Source organism: Dermochelys coriacea, chromosome 4, assembly GCF_009764565.3.
Source record: "Dermochelys coriacea isolate rDerCor1 chromosome 4, rDerCor1.pri.v4, whole genome shotgun sequence".
Classification (NCBI taxonomy): domain Eukaryota; kingdom Metazoa; phylum Chordata; order Testudines; family Dermochelyidae; genus Dermochelys; species Dermochelys coriacea.
The window spans coordinates 81,522,189-81,541,648 of NC_050071.1; the positions used below are offsets into that span (position 1 = coordinate 81,522,189).

At 41.3% G+C, this 19,460-nt stretch overlaps 1 protein-coding gene across 7 annotated transcripts; it reads right to left on the reverse strand.

The window, feature by feature from the left end:
• Positions 1 to 494: 494 nt before the first annotated feature.
• On the reverse strand, positions 495 to 19,433 carry LOC122455372. 7 transcript variants are annotated; one of them, XM_038401006.2, is made up of 7 exons: positions 19,292 to 19,433; positions 16,643 to 16,851; positions 14,335 to 14,474; positions 13,369 to 13,479; positions 10,125 to 10,283; positions 9,092 to 9,187; positions 495 to 1,335 (listed from the first exon to the last, which is right to left on the reverse strand). In XM_038401006.2, the coding sequence occupies exons 1-6, from the start codon at positions 19,431 to 19,433 to the stop codon at positions 9,130 to 9,132; spliced, it is 819 nt and encodes a 272-aa protein (XP_038256934.1). In that variant the 3' UTR covers positions 495 to 1,335; positions 9,092 to 9,129. The 7 variants fall into 7 exon arrangements, 6 of the variants coding, with proteins under 6 accessions (XP_038256934.1, XP_043369504.1, XP_038256933.1 ...); XM_038401005.2 differs by lacking the exon at positions 495 to 1,335 and adding an exon at positions 2,425 to 3,868; XM_043513568.1 differs by lacking the exons at positions 495 to 1,335; positions 19,292 to 19,433 and adding exons at positions 2,425 to 3,868; positions 18,897 to 19,020.
• Positions 19,434 to 19,460: the final 27 nt, after the last annotated feature.

The following is a 19,460-nucleotide window of genomic DNA, read 5'->3' on the forward strand; positions in this document are numbered from 1 at the left end:
TCACCTCCCAGCACTGGTAGCTGCTTTTAAATCCTCTTCTATACTGATAACTGATGAAGCCCATGCTTTATGCAAGAGAAATTCATAATTAAACAAGACATTCTGTTATTAGCAAGGGGATATTGTTAGATCTGATCAGGTGATATGAAGTTCCAAAAAGTTTACGGGTTTCAGAGTAGCAGCCGTGTTAGTCTGTATTCGCAAAAAGAAAAGGAGTACTTGTGGCTCTAAGGTGTCACAAGTACTCCTTTTCTTTTTGCGAATACAGACTAACACAGCTGCTACTCTGAAACCTGTCATTATGCAAGGCACTGAATTTAGCCGTATAGAGTGGAAATCTGTCAACTTCATGAAAAAACTTGTACAGATACAGACAGACATCATCTTCCTCTCCAAATGCAAACAGATGGACATCATACTAAAAGGACTGAAGGTAAAAAATCCATTACAATCTACATACCACACAGACTATGCTGACAGCTTGTGCCACACACTCTCAAAGAAACTGCGGAACCACCTGATCAACATCCTCTACAGCAAACAGGGAAAGATTAGGAAAAAATTTGTTAGTCTCTAAGGTGCCACAAGTACTCCTTTTCTTTTTGAAAAAGTTTACGAAGATTGAAAACATAATTGACTTTGAATTCTTTCTTCAAAACCCAGGCCAGAGGCTGGGAAGTGATCGCTTCACCATACTTCCCAAGACCATGAGGAAGCCTGCGCCCTAGGTGGTAGTCTGCAAATCTGCATGAAAAGACAGCTGTGAATCGTACGCTTTCAGATATCTCTCCATACAGATATGCTTCAAAGATGAATGAGCCCAGTTGAAAACATAAGTGTTATCAATTGTTCTATCAGATGTTCTTCAAGATCATCCTAAAGTTTCATCCATAACACTAGGGGGAACACTGAAATGGACACCTTTTGGTATTTTGTTATTTCCTGAATTACTGCATCATTCAGAGACAAAAGTTCTAGTAGTTCTTCCAGTGCTATACCGTTTCTTGACAGGGTGATGTAAGCTGCCATTCTTTTGCAGACTTGCTCCCCATGTTTTTTTTCCATTCTGTCCAGTAACTGTGAGTACATTTTAGAAAGGTTTGGCGGGAGATATATCTCTGTCTCTGGGGTGAAGGATGTCCACAAATATGAATCTTTATAGGCACAAAACACACAGAGTGGCAATGGGCAGGCTGCACAAGCCTTCACTAAAAGTTGCTGTTGGTAACTTGAGAGTCTTCGATGGTCCCTTTCCAACCAGTAAGTGATCATTTCATTTATTTCTGTAGGTGTGAGATGAGGTATTTGTAGAACATTTTGTTCCACTGTAATTTTCTGCAGAAATGAAATAATTCTGAATTAATTAATTAAAACAAAACAAGTTGTGTGAGATATTTCAGTGGTGATGTCCTCTCCAAAAACTGACCCTAATTAGGTGGTTTCACTCTCTCAATTGCCATCCCTTACACAATGCTGTGGCTAGCACGATAATCTAGCCCAAATTTATGTACTGCATGTTCCCACCAAATTGGCTACGAAAGAGAATTCAGCACCAAAACAAATTTCAGCTAACCCTGCATTAATCCTTTTGGTATTTTTAGCTTCACTGACAATATTTCAGAGTGCATAATTCTATGACATTACACATATTGTGGTTTCAATTAATTACTAAAACTTCTGTATAATTAGTAAGACTACTGGTATTTGTGATGTGACATTCTGGATATGTTCTGTAAACTGGGAAAACCAAGATATTTTCACAAAGGGCTTTTTTTTTTTCTTTTAAACAGTAGTTAAATTGAAACTTACTTCTATGCTGAATGCCAACCACAATCTAATTTGGGATGGCAGACAATCTTTGCTTAACTCCACTTTCATTTTTGCTTTGCAGTTCACCTTCAATAAGAAGCCAAACCATGTATTAGGTTGTATACTCTGTCTAACCAAAATACCAAAGATGAACTTGATTTGCAACATCCTCATTGCAGCTCTGACATGGCATATAGTACACATACACTACATTTATTCTAGTTATTGTTCTGATTTGTTCACTGATACACATTGAACATGTTTATAGAGCATAATAATAAAAAATCTGCATTGCATTTTAATATTTTTTATATCACATCTATTTCTAGTATATCCAAAACCTAAAATTCCACAAAAATGCCTGTTAAAATTGGTTTGTAACGGTCATAAATTGGTATTATCTGTTTAACTAACAGAATATTTCAGAGTGGTAGCTGTGTTAGTCTGTATCAGCAAAAAATACCGAGGAGTACTTTTGGCACCTTAGTTGGTGTGGCAACACCCATTTTTTCATGTTCTCTGTATATATATATATATATCTTCCTACTGTATTTTCCACTGCATGCATCCGATGAAGTAGGTTTTAGCCCACGAAAGCTTATGCCCAAATAAATGTGTCTCTAAGGTGCCACAAGTCCTCCTAGTTTTTTTTTAACTGAAGTGTGTGTGTGTGTGTGTGTTTGTGTGTGGAGTTAAAAATTACAAATCAGATATATTTTTTTTAAATCTGTTCAAAATCATTCTTTCACCTACCAGTTGAGAATTGAGGCCCCCACAATTCTGGGTTTCTCCTGCTACAGTTGTGACAACGCTATTGCCTGTTGTTCCAATCCTGCAACAGGTCTTTTTTGGCAGGCCTGTGGGTCCCATACATCTCCACTAACTCCAGTGGAGCTCTGAACAATGCAGGGGAGTCTGATCACATGGATCTGATTCCCGTTCTGGGGCCTAAATCAACAGAAGTTGAGGACTCTCAGGTCATTGCAGGATTGGATCTTTACAGATTAAGGACATGATCCAGCAAAACCTCGTTTATAAGTACAGGCGGCAGCCACCGCCAACACCCTGCTGGACACCGGGGCTGTGGTGGCCCTGCCTATGTTCCACCTCTTCCCCTCCCTGCTCTGCCCCTTCCCCAAGGCTCCCACCACTCACCGCTGCCAGGTGAGTCCCTCCTCTCCTCCACTGCACCCCCACCATCTGGAGTTCCCCGCCACTCTACACGTTCCTCTTCTCCTCCCCCCTCCTCCCCTGCAAGGCCATTCCCGCCTGCCGCTTGCAGCTCAGCATCTCCCTGCAGGCAGTGGGGACCTTCCAGGGGAGGGGGAGAGGAGAGGAGGAACGCAGTGAGTGGTGGCGGGGGTCTGAGCAGGGAGGAGGCTGAGTGGGAGCAGGGGTAAGGCCTGGGGTGAGGTGGAGTGCGGGCAGGGCTGTGGGTAGAAGAAATGGGACAGGGTACTAGCCTTCCCCAGGGGAATCCCATGTTTACAAGCCTAATTCTATTGAAGCCAATGGAACTAGGCTTGTGAGTAAAGATTACTCACATGAGGAAGGACTACAGGATCCAGCCCTAATTTTCAAGCACAATGTTGTTCAAATAAATTGGAATTATTTCTTTAGTGGTATGGGGATCAGAATAGAAATGGTTCTTTCTTGTGTTCTAGAAAGTTAGTATAGTATCTCTTTTTTTTTTTGATTGTTTGTGTTTTGATTATAATTGTTTGAAACTTTTCTAACCACATCCCATTATTCCCTTAATAAATAAAAAAAACCTTAAAACAAATATGTAAAAAGTCATATTACATACTAAATATTAACACATTACACTCATTATTCGATACATTACTTTACTTTGTGTTTTCAAGGATGAGCAATTTGATTCTGTACATGTAGAAACAATAAAATAGACATTTTCAGGTAGCTCAGCGGGTATCCAGGAAAAGTCAGATCCATATTCCTCTGACAACTCATCTACACCATCCAGACTTATCAACAGTGCTTTATCCTCTGTAGCGAATTCCAGTGATAAGGCAAAATCCTTAACCAGTGCGTCAAAATCCTTATTTTTTTTAAAAAAAGGATAATTTTAGCCACATGAAAATAGTTTGACATAATCTATTTGTTGTATTTTGTAGTTATTTTATAATGCATTATTTATTAATATAAAGGTAAAGAGTAAGAGTTTGTTTAGGGAAAGTGATTCAGTGGAAACAGGAAAAGCCAGGTAAGGTTCTTATGGAGAACACCAGAATAAGTAACCACAACTGAAAGACTCAGGTTCCCATGAGACGTTTTGGGACTTGATGGGGAGAGATCCAAAGCATGAAGAAGAAGGCAAATCCTACTCAGGTGTCGTTAGACAAATACTGTACTGGTTAGTGCAAGGCAGCCTGGTACATTCAGACACTTGTTAAAACTTCAGTGTTATACTCATGGTAGGGCTTGGTTCTGATTTCAAAATATATTGGCAGTCCCAGATCTTGTTCTGACACAACGCCTGCACTCAGTTATACTACAAACTTAAACAAGTACTGAAAGAAGTGGTTGGATTATGTTCAGAACTCAGTTACTCAGGGAGGAGAAAGGTGAAGATTTTTGTTGCTGTTTGCCACCCTTGGCTATCATGTTTTCCATTTTGGAAGCCAACTGAATATCAAAAGCACAATGGTCACATAACAACTGGGTGCAGCACAGTTTTTCTACATTTGTTAAAGGATAGTCATGAATGGTTTTTCGAACTAAATATAAATAGATTTTGAGCTAAATCCAGCCCTGCCTACTGTAGCAAGGAGAAACAGATATGCTGCTGCCCATGGTATCCTCTGCAAAATATAGCCAGCACAGATTCCTAATAGCAACTGGTCTGAGCTGCTGAGTGCATTTTGCTGCTTCTCTGAGCAGCAGTAAAGAATGTCTCTACCTGTTACTGCTCAGAGCTTGATGCAGACACAATATACCTATTTTAGAGGGTTATTGAAGCTCCCATCACTGTAGTATCTAAGGGCTAATCAGAAAAGTTAGATCAGCATAGAAGGTCCTTAATAGGCTTCACAAACACCCTTAATCTTCTCCATGCCTACTTGAAGACATGGGTCCTGATCCAAAGCTCACTGAAATCAAAGGGAGTCTTCATGGCTGGGGCTTGGATCAGCCTCTTTCCCAATGCTGTTGTGAGCATTATGGAGAGATTCTAACATGGGTTCCTACATCCCCTTCCTGGACCCTGCAGAGTAATGGCATGATTTAGCCCCTTTCATGTGAAAAGATTACTATCCAGAACTTGTTTAAAGGCAGTTTTCTTTTACATTTCCATCATTTGGAGAGTGATTTAAAAAGTAATGACAGGTTTCAGAGTAGCAGCCGTGTTACCTGTATCCACAAAAAGAATAGGAATACTTGTGGCACCTTAGAGACTAACAAATTTAGTTGAGCATAAGCTTTCGTGGGCTACAGCCTACTTCATCTGAGGCATGCATCCGATGAAGTGGTCTGTAGCCCACAAAAGCTTATGCTCAACTAAATTTGTTAGTCTCTAAGGTGCCACAAGTACTCCTGTTTTTTAAAAAGTAAATGTTTTTTTTCCTTCCCACTGTTGACGTTTTTCTATTGGAGAAATATTGATTTCTCTTTCCATGTTTCTAACTGAGCATGAAATTGACATCAATTTAGGTTTATGTACACGATCCCAGTGATCCCTTCTGGTCTTAGACTGTATGAATCCTTATTTGTGCGCCACCATCACCACCCAAAAAGTCTCTTTGGGCTCTGTCCTGCAAGCTCTCCAAACACATAAGCCAATAAAAGTTCTGCTGCAGAACATGCAGGGATTGACTATTAAGTACAAAAGAGACACCCAGAAAGTCCGTCATGTTACTCCTGAAGGCATTCTGCACCAAAAAATTAAAAATTCTAGCACAATATTTTAAGATTCTGCAAAATTCTGCAAATTTTATTTGTCAAATAAATGTGGAGGCTCCAGGATGGCACTGGGGAGCAAAGGCCACAGGCTGCACAGAAGTGGGAGATCACTGTGCAGCTCCCACCCAGGACACTGACTCAGCAGTGAGGCTGCACCCAACGCTGACACTGCTCAAGGACCGGGCCTGCCCCAGAAACATGCCAGGGCCCTGCCCCTCCATGCCAGGTGTGGGCTCAGCAAGGCAGGATCCAAGAGTGGCAAGGCTTAGTGTGGGGGGATCCAGGTGTGGGTTGAGAGGGTTCTGTGTGGTGCAATCTGGATGTGGTGGCTAAGTAGGGGATCCAGGTGTGTGTGTGTGGGGGGGGGGATCTGGGTACACAGGGGCTTGTTGGGGGGTCTGGGTGCCATGGTGATGGGACTCTGCAGGGGGGTCCAGGTGAAGGTGGTTGGGTTTGAAAGCCTGAGTGTAGGGGGATAGAACTCATCAGGGGGTCTGGCTGTGGGGGCTTAGTGGGTGGTCCAGATGCTGGAAAAGTGGGGCTCAGTGGGGTGGGATTGGGGTGTGGATGGCTCTATGGGGTGGTCCAGGTGAATGGGGAGTGAGACTCATGGGGGAGTTCTGAGTGTGGCGGGGGGTGAGGCTCAGCGGGAGGGTCTGGGTATGAGGGGATCTGGAGGCACAGGGGTTGGGTGGATGCGGGAGCAGCTCCCATTACAGGGATACTTCCCCCTGCAGCTGGGGAATGATGGATGTGGAAAGCGGGGGCGGGGGAAGTTTGCAGAACTTCCTGCAGCTGGGGGAGAAATCTGAGGTGGGTCTGACCCAGCCCCATATGCCATGAAGGGGAAGAGGAAATCCTGTCTTCCCCAGCCCAGCTGGGAATAGCAGCTGAGCCTGGCGCAGGGTAGGAGCCACCAGCCAGGTCTTCCCCAGTCCCGCCCCATGCCTCACAGTGATTTATCACTCTGCCAGCTGCTCTGAGCACCGAAAACATACTGCTGGGGAGGGATGCGTGACTGCTCTTGTGGCTTCCCTGTCAGAAAGTCATTTTTCTGTGGGGAAGTAACAAGATCTGCAGGGGACATAAATTCTGCGCATGTGCAGTGGCGCAGAATTCCCCCAGGAGTACTCTTGTGCAGTTTCCATTGAAGTCAATAGGAGTTCTGCATGCGGTGGACTTCCAGGGTTAGCCTGTTTTTTTTTTTTTTTTTAAGAAGTACATACCTAAAATTCAGAAACTATTCTCAGAATGTAGGAATTCTAATTTTGATCAAATTTTTCTCAAACTTTTTGACAGACCCTTTAAAAAGTAAGGATGGGCCTAAGCTGCACGGTTTGGGTGCAGATCTGAACTCCCTCAAAATTCAGGAGCGGGTATGCAGAGCTGGGCTTTTGGTTCAAGTTCATCTCTATTTACAACACTGGGCATTGGTTAAAACAAAATATAAAGAACTGGTTAAACAATATTTCTTCTAAGAGAAAGCAACTTTTCCATTCTTAACATGTGCATTGAAGTCTGAAGTTTGATGTTTCTTCTTAATGCATTTTTGAAGCATTAAGACAATTTCTTCATTCCATAAATACATACCACAAAGATTTCTTGTTTGTTACAGGTATCATTATCCATTCTTCAGATTTTAAGCTCTACAGGGAAGGGGCATTGCTTTATGTTTAGCAGGTTGTTTTGTGAAGTGCAGTTGCAGCACATTATGAAAATACTAGTATTAACAATAAAAATAATCTGACAGCCCATTTTCCAGGGGGATGGCATTTTTTTAAATGAACAATCGGCTAATTCATCATCATCTTGATTATAGTAAGGGGTCAGGTCATATACTGGGATGAAAAATTGTAGAAAGAGTTATATTCTTCTGATACTAAATAAATAACTTTTATTAGAATAAAGAAAGCAGTATTATCCCTAAAGTGACTGGGGCAGATTCTCAGCTCATGGAAATTGCGTTCAGTTGATAGAGCTATGACAATCGAGATAAACTGAGGATCTGCCTCAATCTGCTTCACTGTAGAGATTCTGTCTAGAACCTTGCCCAGACCCTGCTTGCCTGGATCTTGCTACAGTGCACATAATCTTGCAGCGGGCAAGTATATTTTGTGATTGGAGTAGTACATTTTCCTGATTGATTTTAAAAAGCTGATATAATGGAAGGTAACAAGTTGCTGGAAACTAAAAGTAGAAGACACATTCTTGCAGTGGAGAAATAAAGTAAAACTTTAAGTCTCTCCCCTTCTATTTATAAGATTGTAATGGGGCGGGTTGGCCACCCACAGACCTGGAGGGGGAGGAGCCCCTCATTGAACCCTGGTGGGCAGAGCCACACCATGCTCAACCCTCCTTCTGGAAGTTAGTGGGCGGGGCTGGAAGTACAAAAGGCGGGCTGGAGAACTCGGTTGGGAGGCAGCTGCTGGAAAAGCGAGATGCCTCCTGTGAGTTCCTGAGCTGGGAAGCTGCTGCAGACCCCAAGGGAGCTGAGGACTGGCCAGAGTCATTTGCAGCACAGAGGAGATGCAAGTGCTGACAGAGGCCTTCTTCCCCAACAACCAGCACAACCCTCTACAGAGCCAGGTACACCCCGAGGGGGAGTAGGAAAGTGGCCCAGGGATAGCCGATCCCTGTTTGGCTGCAATGCTGACAGCAAGCGAGTCAGCGTGTTTAGGTCAGGATCCCTGCTGATCCAGTGGCAGACCACTCTGCCACTGCTAGGGCCCTGGGCCGGGATGCAGTGGAGTGGGTGGGCACTGCATCCCCCCCCGCCACCCCAATCCATGGGTGGCAGTCTCCCCCTCTCTTAGGCAAGAAGCCTGCACTTGTCAGCCCTCCACCAGAACTAGGAAGCCCGACTGTTTGCTGCCCAGCCTGAGAACAGGCCTGAGCCAGAGACGCTTTGCTGCCCCGTCCCGACAAGGGGCTGGGGCTCCGTAACTGTGTTTGTTGTTCAGCCCTAATCACAGGCCCAAGCTCACATCTCCCGTCACCCCACTGATTCCCCATGTAAATGACCCCCAGAGACATAGTGGGGAGAATTGGCCACCCACAGACCTGGAGGGGGAGGAGCCACTCCCCCCAATGAACTACAAAGATGCACATCTATACAGGATTGTCCATAAAAAGAGAACTGTGAAAATTAGAAAATGCTTTATATTCAGCTGCTTTATCATAAAAATCCATTGCTCCCACATGAATGATATTGTACACAGTCATGTCTTATACTTTATTAGTGCAGTGCCTATGTGATTTGGTGGTGATAGTGTGAGGCCACCATATAGATAGTTATAATCTAATATTATATCAAGATAATTGATCCCTGAACTGAAAAAGGAGAAATGAGATGTATTTTTGTTACCTCAGATAAATTGATGGAGACATTGTAAATATCAGCAATCAGATATTTCTGCTTTCACCAGTGATGCCAACAAATCGAATAATAACTCTGAGGTCCCTGTGATAAAAGAAATAATTGAAATACTTTTTTTACTCAGAAGCTTACTTGTCTCAAGTAGGAGCTGGTAATTGGTTTGTTGGCAGAATGACAACCTTCTCTTTCCAAAATAGTGATAATTTCAAGATAGTATTTCATTAATGGTGTTCCATTAATGTCTGTAAACTGAAGTTCTTAAGTTGACACATTCCACATTTCTCTCACACTGCACATTGAACCAGATTTGTAATTTTTTCATTTGTTAAATGGCTTATGATATCAGCAATATAACTTCAAAGACAAACCCATTCAAGAAGGTTAAATTGCAACAATAGATGTCTTGCACCTCTATTTTTCTTTTGAAAGAACCTGGCTAATTTACAAAAGGCACCTCTCTTAAATTAATGTTTCTCCTCGTAGTGAAATCTTTATCCAATCTTCACTTACAAATAATGAACATCACCTTGCAAGCCCTCCATATGCAGAACTTTCACTGACTTCCAGTTTTTCTTCCTTGGAATTCCAAAAATATTCCACAAAGTTCCTCTAGAATTATTTTGTTCCCCTTCTCCCCCCACTTCTCGTTTCAACCTCTGTGGTTGTTCCACACTTCCACATATTTATCTCTCATATTAATTAACATTACACAGTATATAATAGTATATCATTTATTTGAATGCAGAAATCCCTATGCTAATTAAACATTAAGATTACATAGCCAAATTAAAAAGTCAGAAAATACAAAAAAATAAGGCTCCAACAGCAAACTTAATTCACTGGAACCTTAAACATTTAAAATGGACAAAGCAGCAAACCTGAGAAAGAGGCTTTAGTGATGTTAGTAGTTTCCATTAGATGGCACTAGCTATTGCTGGTGGTGACTGAGGGACAGAGAGAGAACTTCTGTCCCCGTAGCTGTATAAATTCTCTCTCCTTAATGAATCTGAGCGATCCTTACCCTGGTATCCAGTTAGAAGCTAAAGATCCTGCTTTTGCCATGATGACGCTTTTTCCACATCCAGCCTCACCATGTACTATAAGAAGTCTTCTGTTGAAAGACAGAATCTGATTCTTCAGGTCAGACAGAAAAGTTTCTCTTCCTACAACACAGGTAACCCTATATCGGGGGAGATGACAGGGAGAGGAACAGGGGTACTGATAAAAGTTTGGAGAAGAAAGTCAAGATAATCTACCATCCTGACACAGTCCTCTGTCACAAACAAAAGTTCAGTTTCTCACCACACCCAGATGAATATCAGACAAAACTCTCACCATGTTTGCTATGGTAAATCACAGACACAACTTTACCCATGCTAAAGTAATCCCTCCCTGAAATCCCCTTTTACACCCTTTCTTGGCTGTAACTTCATTTTTATATGTTCTGTTTTTTCCATGAATTCATCTTTTTGCATGAAGGTGTCTGTCCTTATGCCAAGTACAAGGGAAACTTTTCTAGGCTGCTGTGTCAATCATGTAACTATCTGTTATACAATTAGCTTATCAAATACCTCAATGCCACATTATTTCTGAATTGACACTACCAGTTCAAACTAACCTACTTGCTCACTGATTGATATTCCATTGAGGAAACGGAGGATAGAGGAAGTGAGACTTCACCTACAAGCCTCTAGGTTGCCTATCTGGACAAATCCAATGAAGAACTGTTGCAAGCTCTCATGTGCTTTCCATTTATTGAGCATGAGGGAGCATATTCAGGTGGTTGCATGGAGGGTGAATATGTAGAGGACACATATGGAAATATGCTGTGGTTTCATTTAATTTCCACAGAAAGTCACTACTCATTTTTGTCCCCCTGAAACTAGCTAACTAGATGTTGCTCACTGACAAACCTTAAATTTTCATTCAGAGAAATAGTGGGTTTTTTGTGTTTATTGGGGAGGGCTGATGGCATCTGTAGTGCCTGTATACTGCACATTCCACTGCAGGTTGGTAACTGTGGTGTTTGCTTAGGAGTAAATGTCTGCTACTCTCCTATGTGTCATTAGGGAGCAGCAGACAACCCAACAAGGGCACTGTGTGAACTGTGAGCCCAGAAACTGCATCTATGATAGCTGAATGATCTGAATATTGATATTCCCTGGGCCAAGGAGTTTAGCATGCTGTTGGACTAGGAGATAATAAAACAACAAGCCTTGCAGGAAGCAGTATCTCTCTCTTCTTTGTCTCAGAATCCATACTAATAGACTACCAAATTGTTGGCCAACAGGACAAGAAGGGCGGAACCCTCTTGAACATCATCAGTTTAGCTGGGTGATTGTTTTACATTTCTTTGGGCATGGCTGGTCATAGCTGTCCAGATGAAGGGGAAGCAGGGTTAACAGTGTTGAAAAGCAGTTTTTATTATAAAATCTGCTTTTTGTTAACTAAGTGGAGTGGACAGAACTTGAGGTGAAGACCAGGATTAAACAAAGGTAGAGAGCTGGTATACAAATACTTTGCACTTTTACATGTAAGGATCCGGGTACTATAACCCAGGTCTGCAGAGCCTGGGACAGTCAACATTCCTACAGAGCCATGCCCCAGAGCACTGTGGAGAGTAGGTGCCACAGGAAGTACTGCCCAAGATACCCAAAGCAACAGTACCTTGAAGCACACTGATTGGCCAAACACCCTATTTAACCATGTAGGGTGCCCCAGAAGTTATCTGGGCAACCACACAGACTTCACCTGATCCCTGTCCTCTGATCCTAGCCCAATTCTGACTCTGACTCTTGCCTCCTAATTCTAGTCTGTTACTACCTATGATCTCCAGTCTCTGATTCCAGCCTGGTACTACTTCTGATCTCCCATCTCCGACCCTGGCTTGACTTTTACCCTGACTCTTGCTTATTGAACCTGGCTCTAGTGATTCCTCTGACCTTAGCTCATCAACTACCATCCCTGACATGTGGTTCCCAGCCCAGCTATGACCACTAAGCCGGACTGCCTACACCCTGATTCCTTACAATACAGCACCTTTATGTGTAGTTCTCAAAGTGCCTTACCACAGTGTACATACTATTATCCTAATTTTACAGATGGGGAAGCAGAGGCACAAACTGGTTAAAGGTCTCTAGCCAAGGTCACTCAGTGAGCCCAGAGTGGAGAGAGGAATAGAACTCCCGGTGCTGTGCTATAATCACTACACTCACTAACTTCCAAACATACATATGAAATGCAACAATGACAAAAAACATTCTGGCATCCACTTTGATGGAACCCATGAAAGATTCTGAGTTTGGTAGAACTGTGCTATCAGAGATACAGTTGTGCCCACATCCCTTCTCATTCTAAGGTTCTGCTACCTAATGAATAGTGCATTGCCGGTTATAGAGACCCTGTGGCGGAGATAAGTCAACCCTCTTCCTATCTCCTACCTCTATTTTGTTGTTCCTTTTCTCAATTAATTTTTATACTGCAGTCCTACTGGTTGAAATATGAACCTCTTTCTCAGTTTATTCACATACTATTGCAACCATAACTCTAGCCCCTTGTGACCATTTATTATAACCCACTCTTTCGTTACTTGATCATGTGTTATTTCTGGAATAATTAAAGGATACCACAGACTATAGTTTCTCCTGAGACCCTAGATACTAATGTGCATCTAAGTTAATGCATGATCATGAATTTACACTGGATCATAATGCACATTATCATGCTTCAGAAAAGACCTGGCCCTGACTTACCAGCTGCAGAGCTCTTTCTCCTCTCCATTCCATTCCATCCCATCCCCCACAAATAGCTAATCTCAGGTGACCCACCCCAGCTCCCAGAAGATGATGCTCCCCTATACTAGACCCTGAGGAGGAGAAAGGCAGAGGTAAACCTTAGCCACAGTAAGTCCCAGAATTTGTAGCCTGGGAGCTCCTCTAACAGGCCTTTCAGTTCATCCGAACAGTGCCCTGGTATGCTCTGCCTCATCTGGAAAATGGAGACAGGTGGGGATAGGGAAGGGAATGAGAATTTGATCTAAAATTTTACTTGTAAATTATTTTTAAAAAAGAAGCAGCCCAGCTTAAGGTGTTACTGTAGAAACACTTTACATGGCTGGGGAGAAAATAAGGCAATACCCACACTTGAAAGGAAAAACCTTGACAACATTTAAATCAGGTGAACTATTCTAAGTCTTCTTCACCACACTATGTGCTATTTGTCTTTGTCTAGAAGCATGAATTATGTAAACTAATTGCTGAACTCACAGTGCCCGACAATGCTGGACGTGCTCCAGAATCTCATCACTATAAGCTCTGTACACTTGCTTTCTTTTCCTTGCATCCAGCCCTTCAGGGAAATTCTTTGAACAAGTCATCCTAGTAAAGAAAGAGCAGAAAAAGCGCCTTTGGTAGAGTTAAACAAAGTAGTTTTTTGCATGAAAAGATACAAGTAGCCTTGTTAACAGGAAATGAATAATTTTCCTTTAAAGGTGAACTGTTTTTGCTTCATGAAGATATATTAAAAATGCTTAAGTTATTTTTTTGTGAAAATTGTGCTCCTAGACATAGTTGAGTGATCTGCATATTTTGAGAAAAAGAAGAGGCAGGCCTTCATGAGGGTGTGCAAAACTTAGAATGATCTTCAGTTTGAATTACCCAACTCAATGGCACTTCTGAAAAAAACTCTATGCTTTTGTGCGTGCAATTTTATATGCTTAAGTCCCTAACACTACATTTAACCTGGACTCCATTTGGTATGTATATTTTACAGTGCAGGATAAGGTTTTTACACACGTCACATGAAGACAGTGGGACTGCAGAATTATCACTGAAAGCAGAATTTAACTTGAAGTCCTTGTATCCTCAATTTTGTATTCTGTTGAATTGCATTATTTCCACATTCTTTTGGAATTCTTTTAGATCAGAACATGTACTAATCCATCAAAGAACTGGATGTATTTGCAGCTCTGACATGCTAAGTAATGAGCAAACTTTGAACAAAAGTAATCTGTCAACTGATCAAAAACTCATCATCTGCTTTTATTCCAATTTGCTCCAGCTTTTGTTAAGGAAAAGCCTGGTTTGGGACTAACCCCAACACAAGAAGATTCTTTACTATAACTTTTCAATGCAGCTGGAGCCCAGCATAATGGCAGTAACTCTTACTCTCTGTGCTACTTATTTCTTCCCCTCTTATGGGGCCACCTTCATAGACATCACTATGTAACTGACCTGTTGAAGTGGGTGATGACAATTTTCTGAAAGTCACTGCACAGGCGTTCAAGGTAGCAGGCATCGGATCTGTTGCTGATTGGGTTGATTCCATCCTTTCCCCAACTAACATTCGTCTCATAGATATTAGTGTGACGAAGCTATAAAGAAAGAACAGAGCTATAACAGGTGTATACATAGCCACTGAAGTTAGCTTACTTAACAAATCTTGGAAAGGATCCTAGGATGACTGTTCTCATAATAAAATCATTTCTGGGTTATAAAATGTGCAATTACATTGTCATTGGGTGTGACTTTTTGCCACAAGATATTGCAAGATTTAAGTTATAACAATCCTGTAAGATAATTTGTACTTTAATGTTTTTACGTTTTAGGCTTGTAGAGAGAAATGAGACAAATGAAAGAGAGGCTAAAGATCAGGGAAATGGGAAAGAAGATGCCAGAAGGTGGAAGAAGGGAAATCATCAAGGGGAAGAGTTGAAAGATTAGACAGACAAAGTCACACTGAAATGAAGGAGAGAGCTAGTAATGGAGAAGGGAAAAACATAGATAGCATGTTCTTGTTTAGCCTAACTAAAAGAAGGTTGAGGGGAGATATGATTGCTCTCTATAAATATATCAGAGGGATAAATATAGGAGAGGGAGAGGAATTATTTAAGCTCAGCACCAATGTGGACACAAGAACAAATGGGTATAAACTGGCCACCAGGAAGTTTAGACTTGAAATCAGACGAAGGTTTTTAACCATCAGAGGAGTGAAGTTTTGGAATAGCCTTCCAAGGGAAGCGGTGGGGGCAAAAGATCTATCTGGTTTTAAGATTCTACTCGATAAGTTTATGGAGGAGATGGTATGATGGGATTTTGGTAAGTAATTGATCTTTAAATATTCAGGGTAAATAGGCCAAATCCCCTGAGATGGGATATTAGATGAATGGGATCTGATTTACTATAGAAAACTCTTTCCTGGGTATCTGGCTGGTGAATCTTGCCCATGTGCTCAGGGTTTGGCTGATTGCCATGTTTGGGGTCGGGAGGGAGTTTTCCTCCAGGGCAGATTGGAGAGGCCCTGGAGGTTTTTTTGCCTTCCTCTGTAGCATGGGGCATGGTTGACTGGAGGGAGGCTTCTCTGCTCCTTGAAGTTTTGAACCATGATTTGAGGACTTCAATAGCTCAGACATGGGTGAGGTTTTTCATAGGAGTGGTGGGTGACATTCTGTGGCCTGCGCTATGCAGGAGGTCGGACTAGATGATCAGAGTGGTCCCTTCTGACCTTAGTATCTATGAATCTATGAATCTTGTCTGATGATGTTAATTTTGTTTTTAAAATTTGCACAATCCTCTGCAGAGATGGATGCAGAGGAGAAGGAAGCTGGAAAAAGGGCTTAAGAAGAAAATAAAAGGTAAAGAGAAGCCAAAAATAATTATGTGCGTGTAATGTTTGTGTTTGCATTTTATTTTTTGACAGACTAATACAAATTTCTTGGTCTGAGAGTTAACTGGCTCCAAAACAAAAATAAATTAAAATTAGTCAGCTAAGTTCTTATGCTACAGTTATAGAAAGATGGGTAGCCATAGGCCAGATTTCAATACTTCATGGGCTTCTTTTTTGGCCCTCATGGCATGCTTTGAGTGCTTCTGGTACAAGAAATGGATAACAGTAAATGACCATATACTGTTAATTAAATATTAATTAACTGTTAATACTAGTATTAAACATTCAGGTTCAGATTCTCAGCTCACAATGAGCAGCATATTACTCCATGATTAGGCCCATTGATTTCAATAGGACTATTTATGGAATAGGTGAATTAAGGGTGGCATAATTTGAGATTTATATAGCATCATAATTTTGCACTTTAAGGACTGTAAGAAGATATGACCTCTCCTAGAGAGCATGCCAGGAATACTGAACATAAAGAGAACAGCTAGGGGTTAGGGAAAAGAGGGACAAAGGTTAAAATAAATGGGAGAAATATTAGATAGTGAGTGAATCTTAGAAGACTGAGATGGGGTGAGAAAGAAAGAAATAACACAGGAATGAAGGTCAGTGGGGGATAAGCAAGATGAAAGAAGTGGCTTAGGAGAAGGGATTTGAAGGAAGAGGAGGATACTTGGCTTTCAGGAACAGGGATGTTGTTGCAGATGTAAGGAGCAGTATAAAAAGGCACAAATGGTGAGGGAAAGTGAATATTAAAAAGCTCTATGGTTTTCTTCGTCTTTCCCTGGCCACTGGACTAATGCATGATGTAAAGAGGTCCTTTGACATGGTGATAAGAACCAAAATAATGGAAAAGGACTATTAGCATACTCTGGCATGGATGCTGTCTATGAAGTTCTGGTGTGCTTCATACAGTCTTGCATTAACCACTGGTCTCAGTTGATGGATATCAATATATTTTGAAGCCTGTTTGCTTGACAGGTAGTATTGTATGTCACTGATGTTTCTCTTGAAGCAATGACAGTGATCTTCTGGAGAGACCTGGATCTGGAATCCTTGATCAACCTCTTGCTGCAAAACTTACAAAGGGGAAATATGTTCTGATTCTTAATGCATTTTTTTAAATTTAATCTTAGAACACTTACAAAAATAAATGGCATGCTGGAAGAATGGCTTAGAGAATATGATAGCTAGTAGGACAGCAATAAAGATATGAGCATTGTGTTTTGTCAGCATCACAAATCCTGTAGATTCTAATGAGATCTAGTAAACTATGCTGAATTACACATAATTGTTTGCTTTTATGCATTTTCTATAAATTGCATGGTTAACATAGCAAATGGCAGGGAGAAATCTAGAAGACAGTAACACTGTGAAAAAGACCTAGAAGTGATAGTGGACAGCAAGTCATCCCAGAATTTGCAAAGTGATACGGATGTAATAAAAGGCCTGTGCAATTTTGGGTTGCAAGCTCAAAGGGTTCTTCTTATGGAGCAAGGCAATAATAGCCTGGCTCTATTTGGTTCCAGGTGTGGTCACACCTGGAATATCGCAACCAACTCTAGAACCTTAACAGAAAGATATTGACAAACAGGAGGGAGTTCAGAGAAGAGTAACAAAACAGAATGGGGGACTGGAAGGATTGACATAGGAGGAATGCAGAAGAACTTAATGCATACAACTTGTCTAAACAATAACCTACAGGAGAAATGATAATAGTCTGCAAATATATCAAAGGATATTAATGCCAAAGGTTTAGAGGATTTCAGTGTGGTAAACGGGGAATAATTAAGAGTAAGTATCAAGATGGTGAACATTTAGGCTGAAAACTTCCTGACCTGTGATGGCAAGTAAAAATGCTCTTGCCAGGGCTTTGGTGATGGTAAGTAAGGTACAATTCCTCCCAAAACACATTTACGCCTGTGGATAACTTCTATTATAGCCTCTGTTAACTTTAGGGTTTATTTAAATCAAGGAAGCACCTACACACCAGAGATTTTTACTGTTACCCTTTATTCTATAAGTCCAGTGTTGTTTGAAGAGAGTAAATCTTCAAGAAAGACTCATGAAGCATGAGACACTAAAATCCCTAGTCAGAAGAAAGAATACCAGTCATAGGATGAGATCTCTATTTTCTTAAGTGTCAGGGCCTCACTCTCTTTGCTGGATTGTGTTCTAACTACTTTATATTCTTTCTAAATGAGTCAACTGTTCATGAACATGCTATTTTGTGGAGAGGCTGCCAGACAGAATTAGAATGTTGGGGTATATTCTGAACATGGGGGAAGTCATTTAACTTCCTTGTGTTTCCCCTTCTGAAAAATAGGGATACCCATCATTTCCCTACCTTTGAAAACAACTTTTTGATTTACCAATGAAAAGTGCTGTATTAGTGCTAAATTATTTTTACACTAATCCTGCAGCAAAAGTCAGTAATTTCTTCTCTTAGGTATTTATGGTGCTCTAATAATCATAAGTATCCAGGCACTTACAGGCTTCTGAACCATGCTAGGCATGTAGATGTCTACAGTTCCCACAATCGATTTATCCATCCCTACCGACTGGAACAAACTGTTTAATTTGTTTCTCCTAAAAACAGTGTATTGATCACTCTAACTAACATGTTTTCTACTTCTGGATTCCAGTCCCACCTGTTTTAAGTAGTGCAGTGGCAGTCTCTTCGCCAAGAGCAACTGAAGCATATTCCTGAAATATCTTATGCAGTTTCTGGAAAGAGCTCAGCCATTTGCTCTTAGCTTGTTGTTTGCATACAGGATCCTTGCTGAAAATATCCTGGTAAAAGGTGCTGTGTGGAAGAATGAGAGACCCACACACACGTGAGGGAAGAGAAGATGTGTGAAAACTAAGAAGCTGCTCTAAGCTCAAAATGTGATTAGAGAAACAAGCTAGTTAACTTCAGGAGAGGACAGCAGGGGCCTACTGAATTGAGCATGCTGCTAGGAGTCAGGAAACATTAATTCTAGTCCTGACTCTGCCATTCACTTCCTGACTGGGTCTCCCTGAGCCTCAGTTACCCCACGTTTGGAACAGGGGACAACAAAATACCTATCTGCCTGCAAGATCTGCAGATGTCAGAATTATTAGCATCATTATTAAGCAATACCTTCTGCTGGTGCATTTTGTACTATAAAGGGAGAAACACTGTTCATTTAAAAACTGATAACTTTAGTTCGTAGATGATAGTGTTGAATGGAACTGCCTGGATCACTGAGCCTTACCCCTTCTGCAACTCTACAGGCTGAAATGTTTCTTCCATAGAGCTGTTTAGAAATGGATCTTTTCATTGATTTTTTTTTTCCATTGATTCCATTTAAAATGAATGGAGAACAAATGAATCTCTCTTAAATGGTTTGGAATTTTCTTCTTAGCATATGCACAACAAGCCTCAGGTGGCATGTGACCAGGATTCATCACTGAATTTGGTTTGCTGGTTTGGAATGAAAAACATTTATATTCCTTAACCAAAGGACCTCCAAAGAGAAGTGACAAAACACGAACCTGATAGGTAGAAGCCTGTAAACACCTGGGTCATAATTTTCATCCAGTTTGTACCATTGGTTAAGAAGCTGCAGTTCTTTCTCATATTCGACTGCAGGTTTATGTTGTATGAGTAGAGATGCATGAGGCAAATCCTGCTCATCTGAAATATTTGATTCCAGTTCTTTAT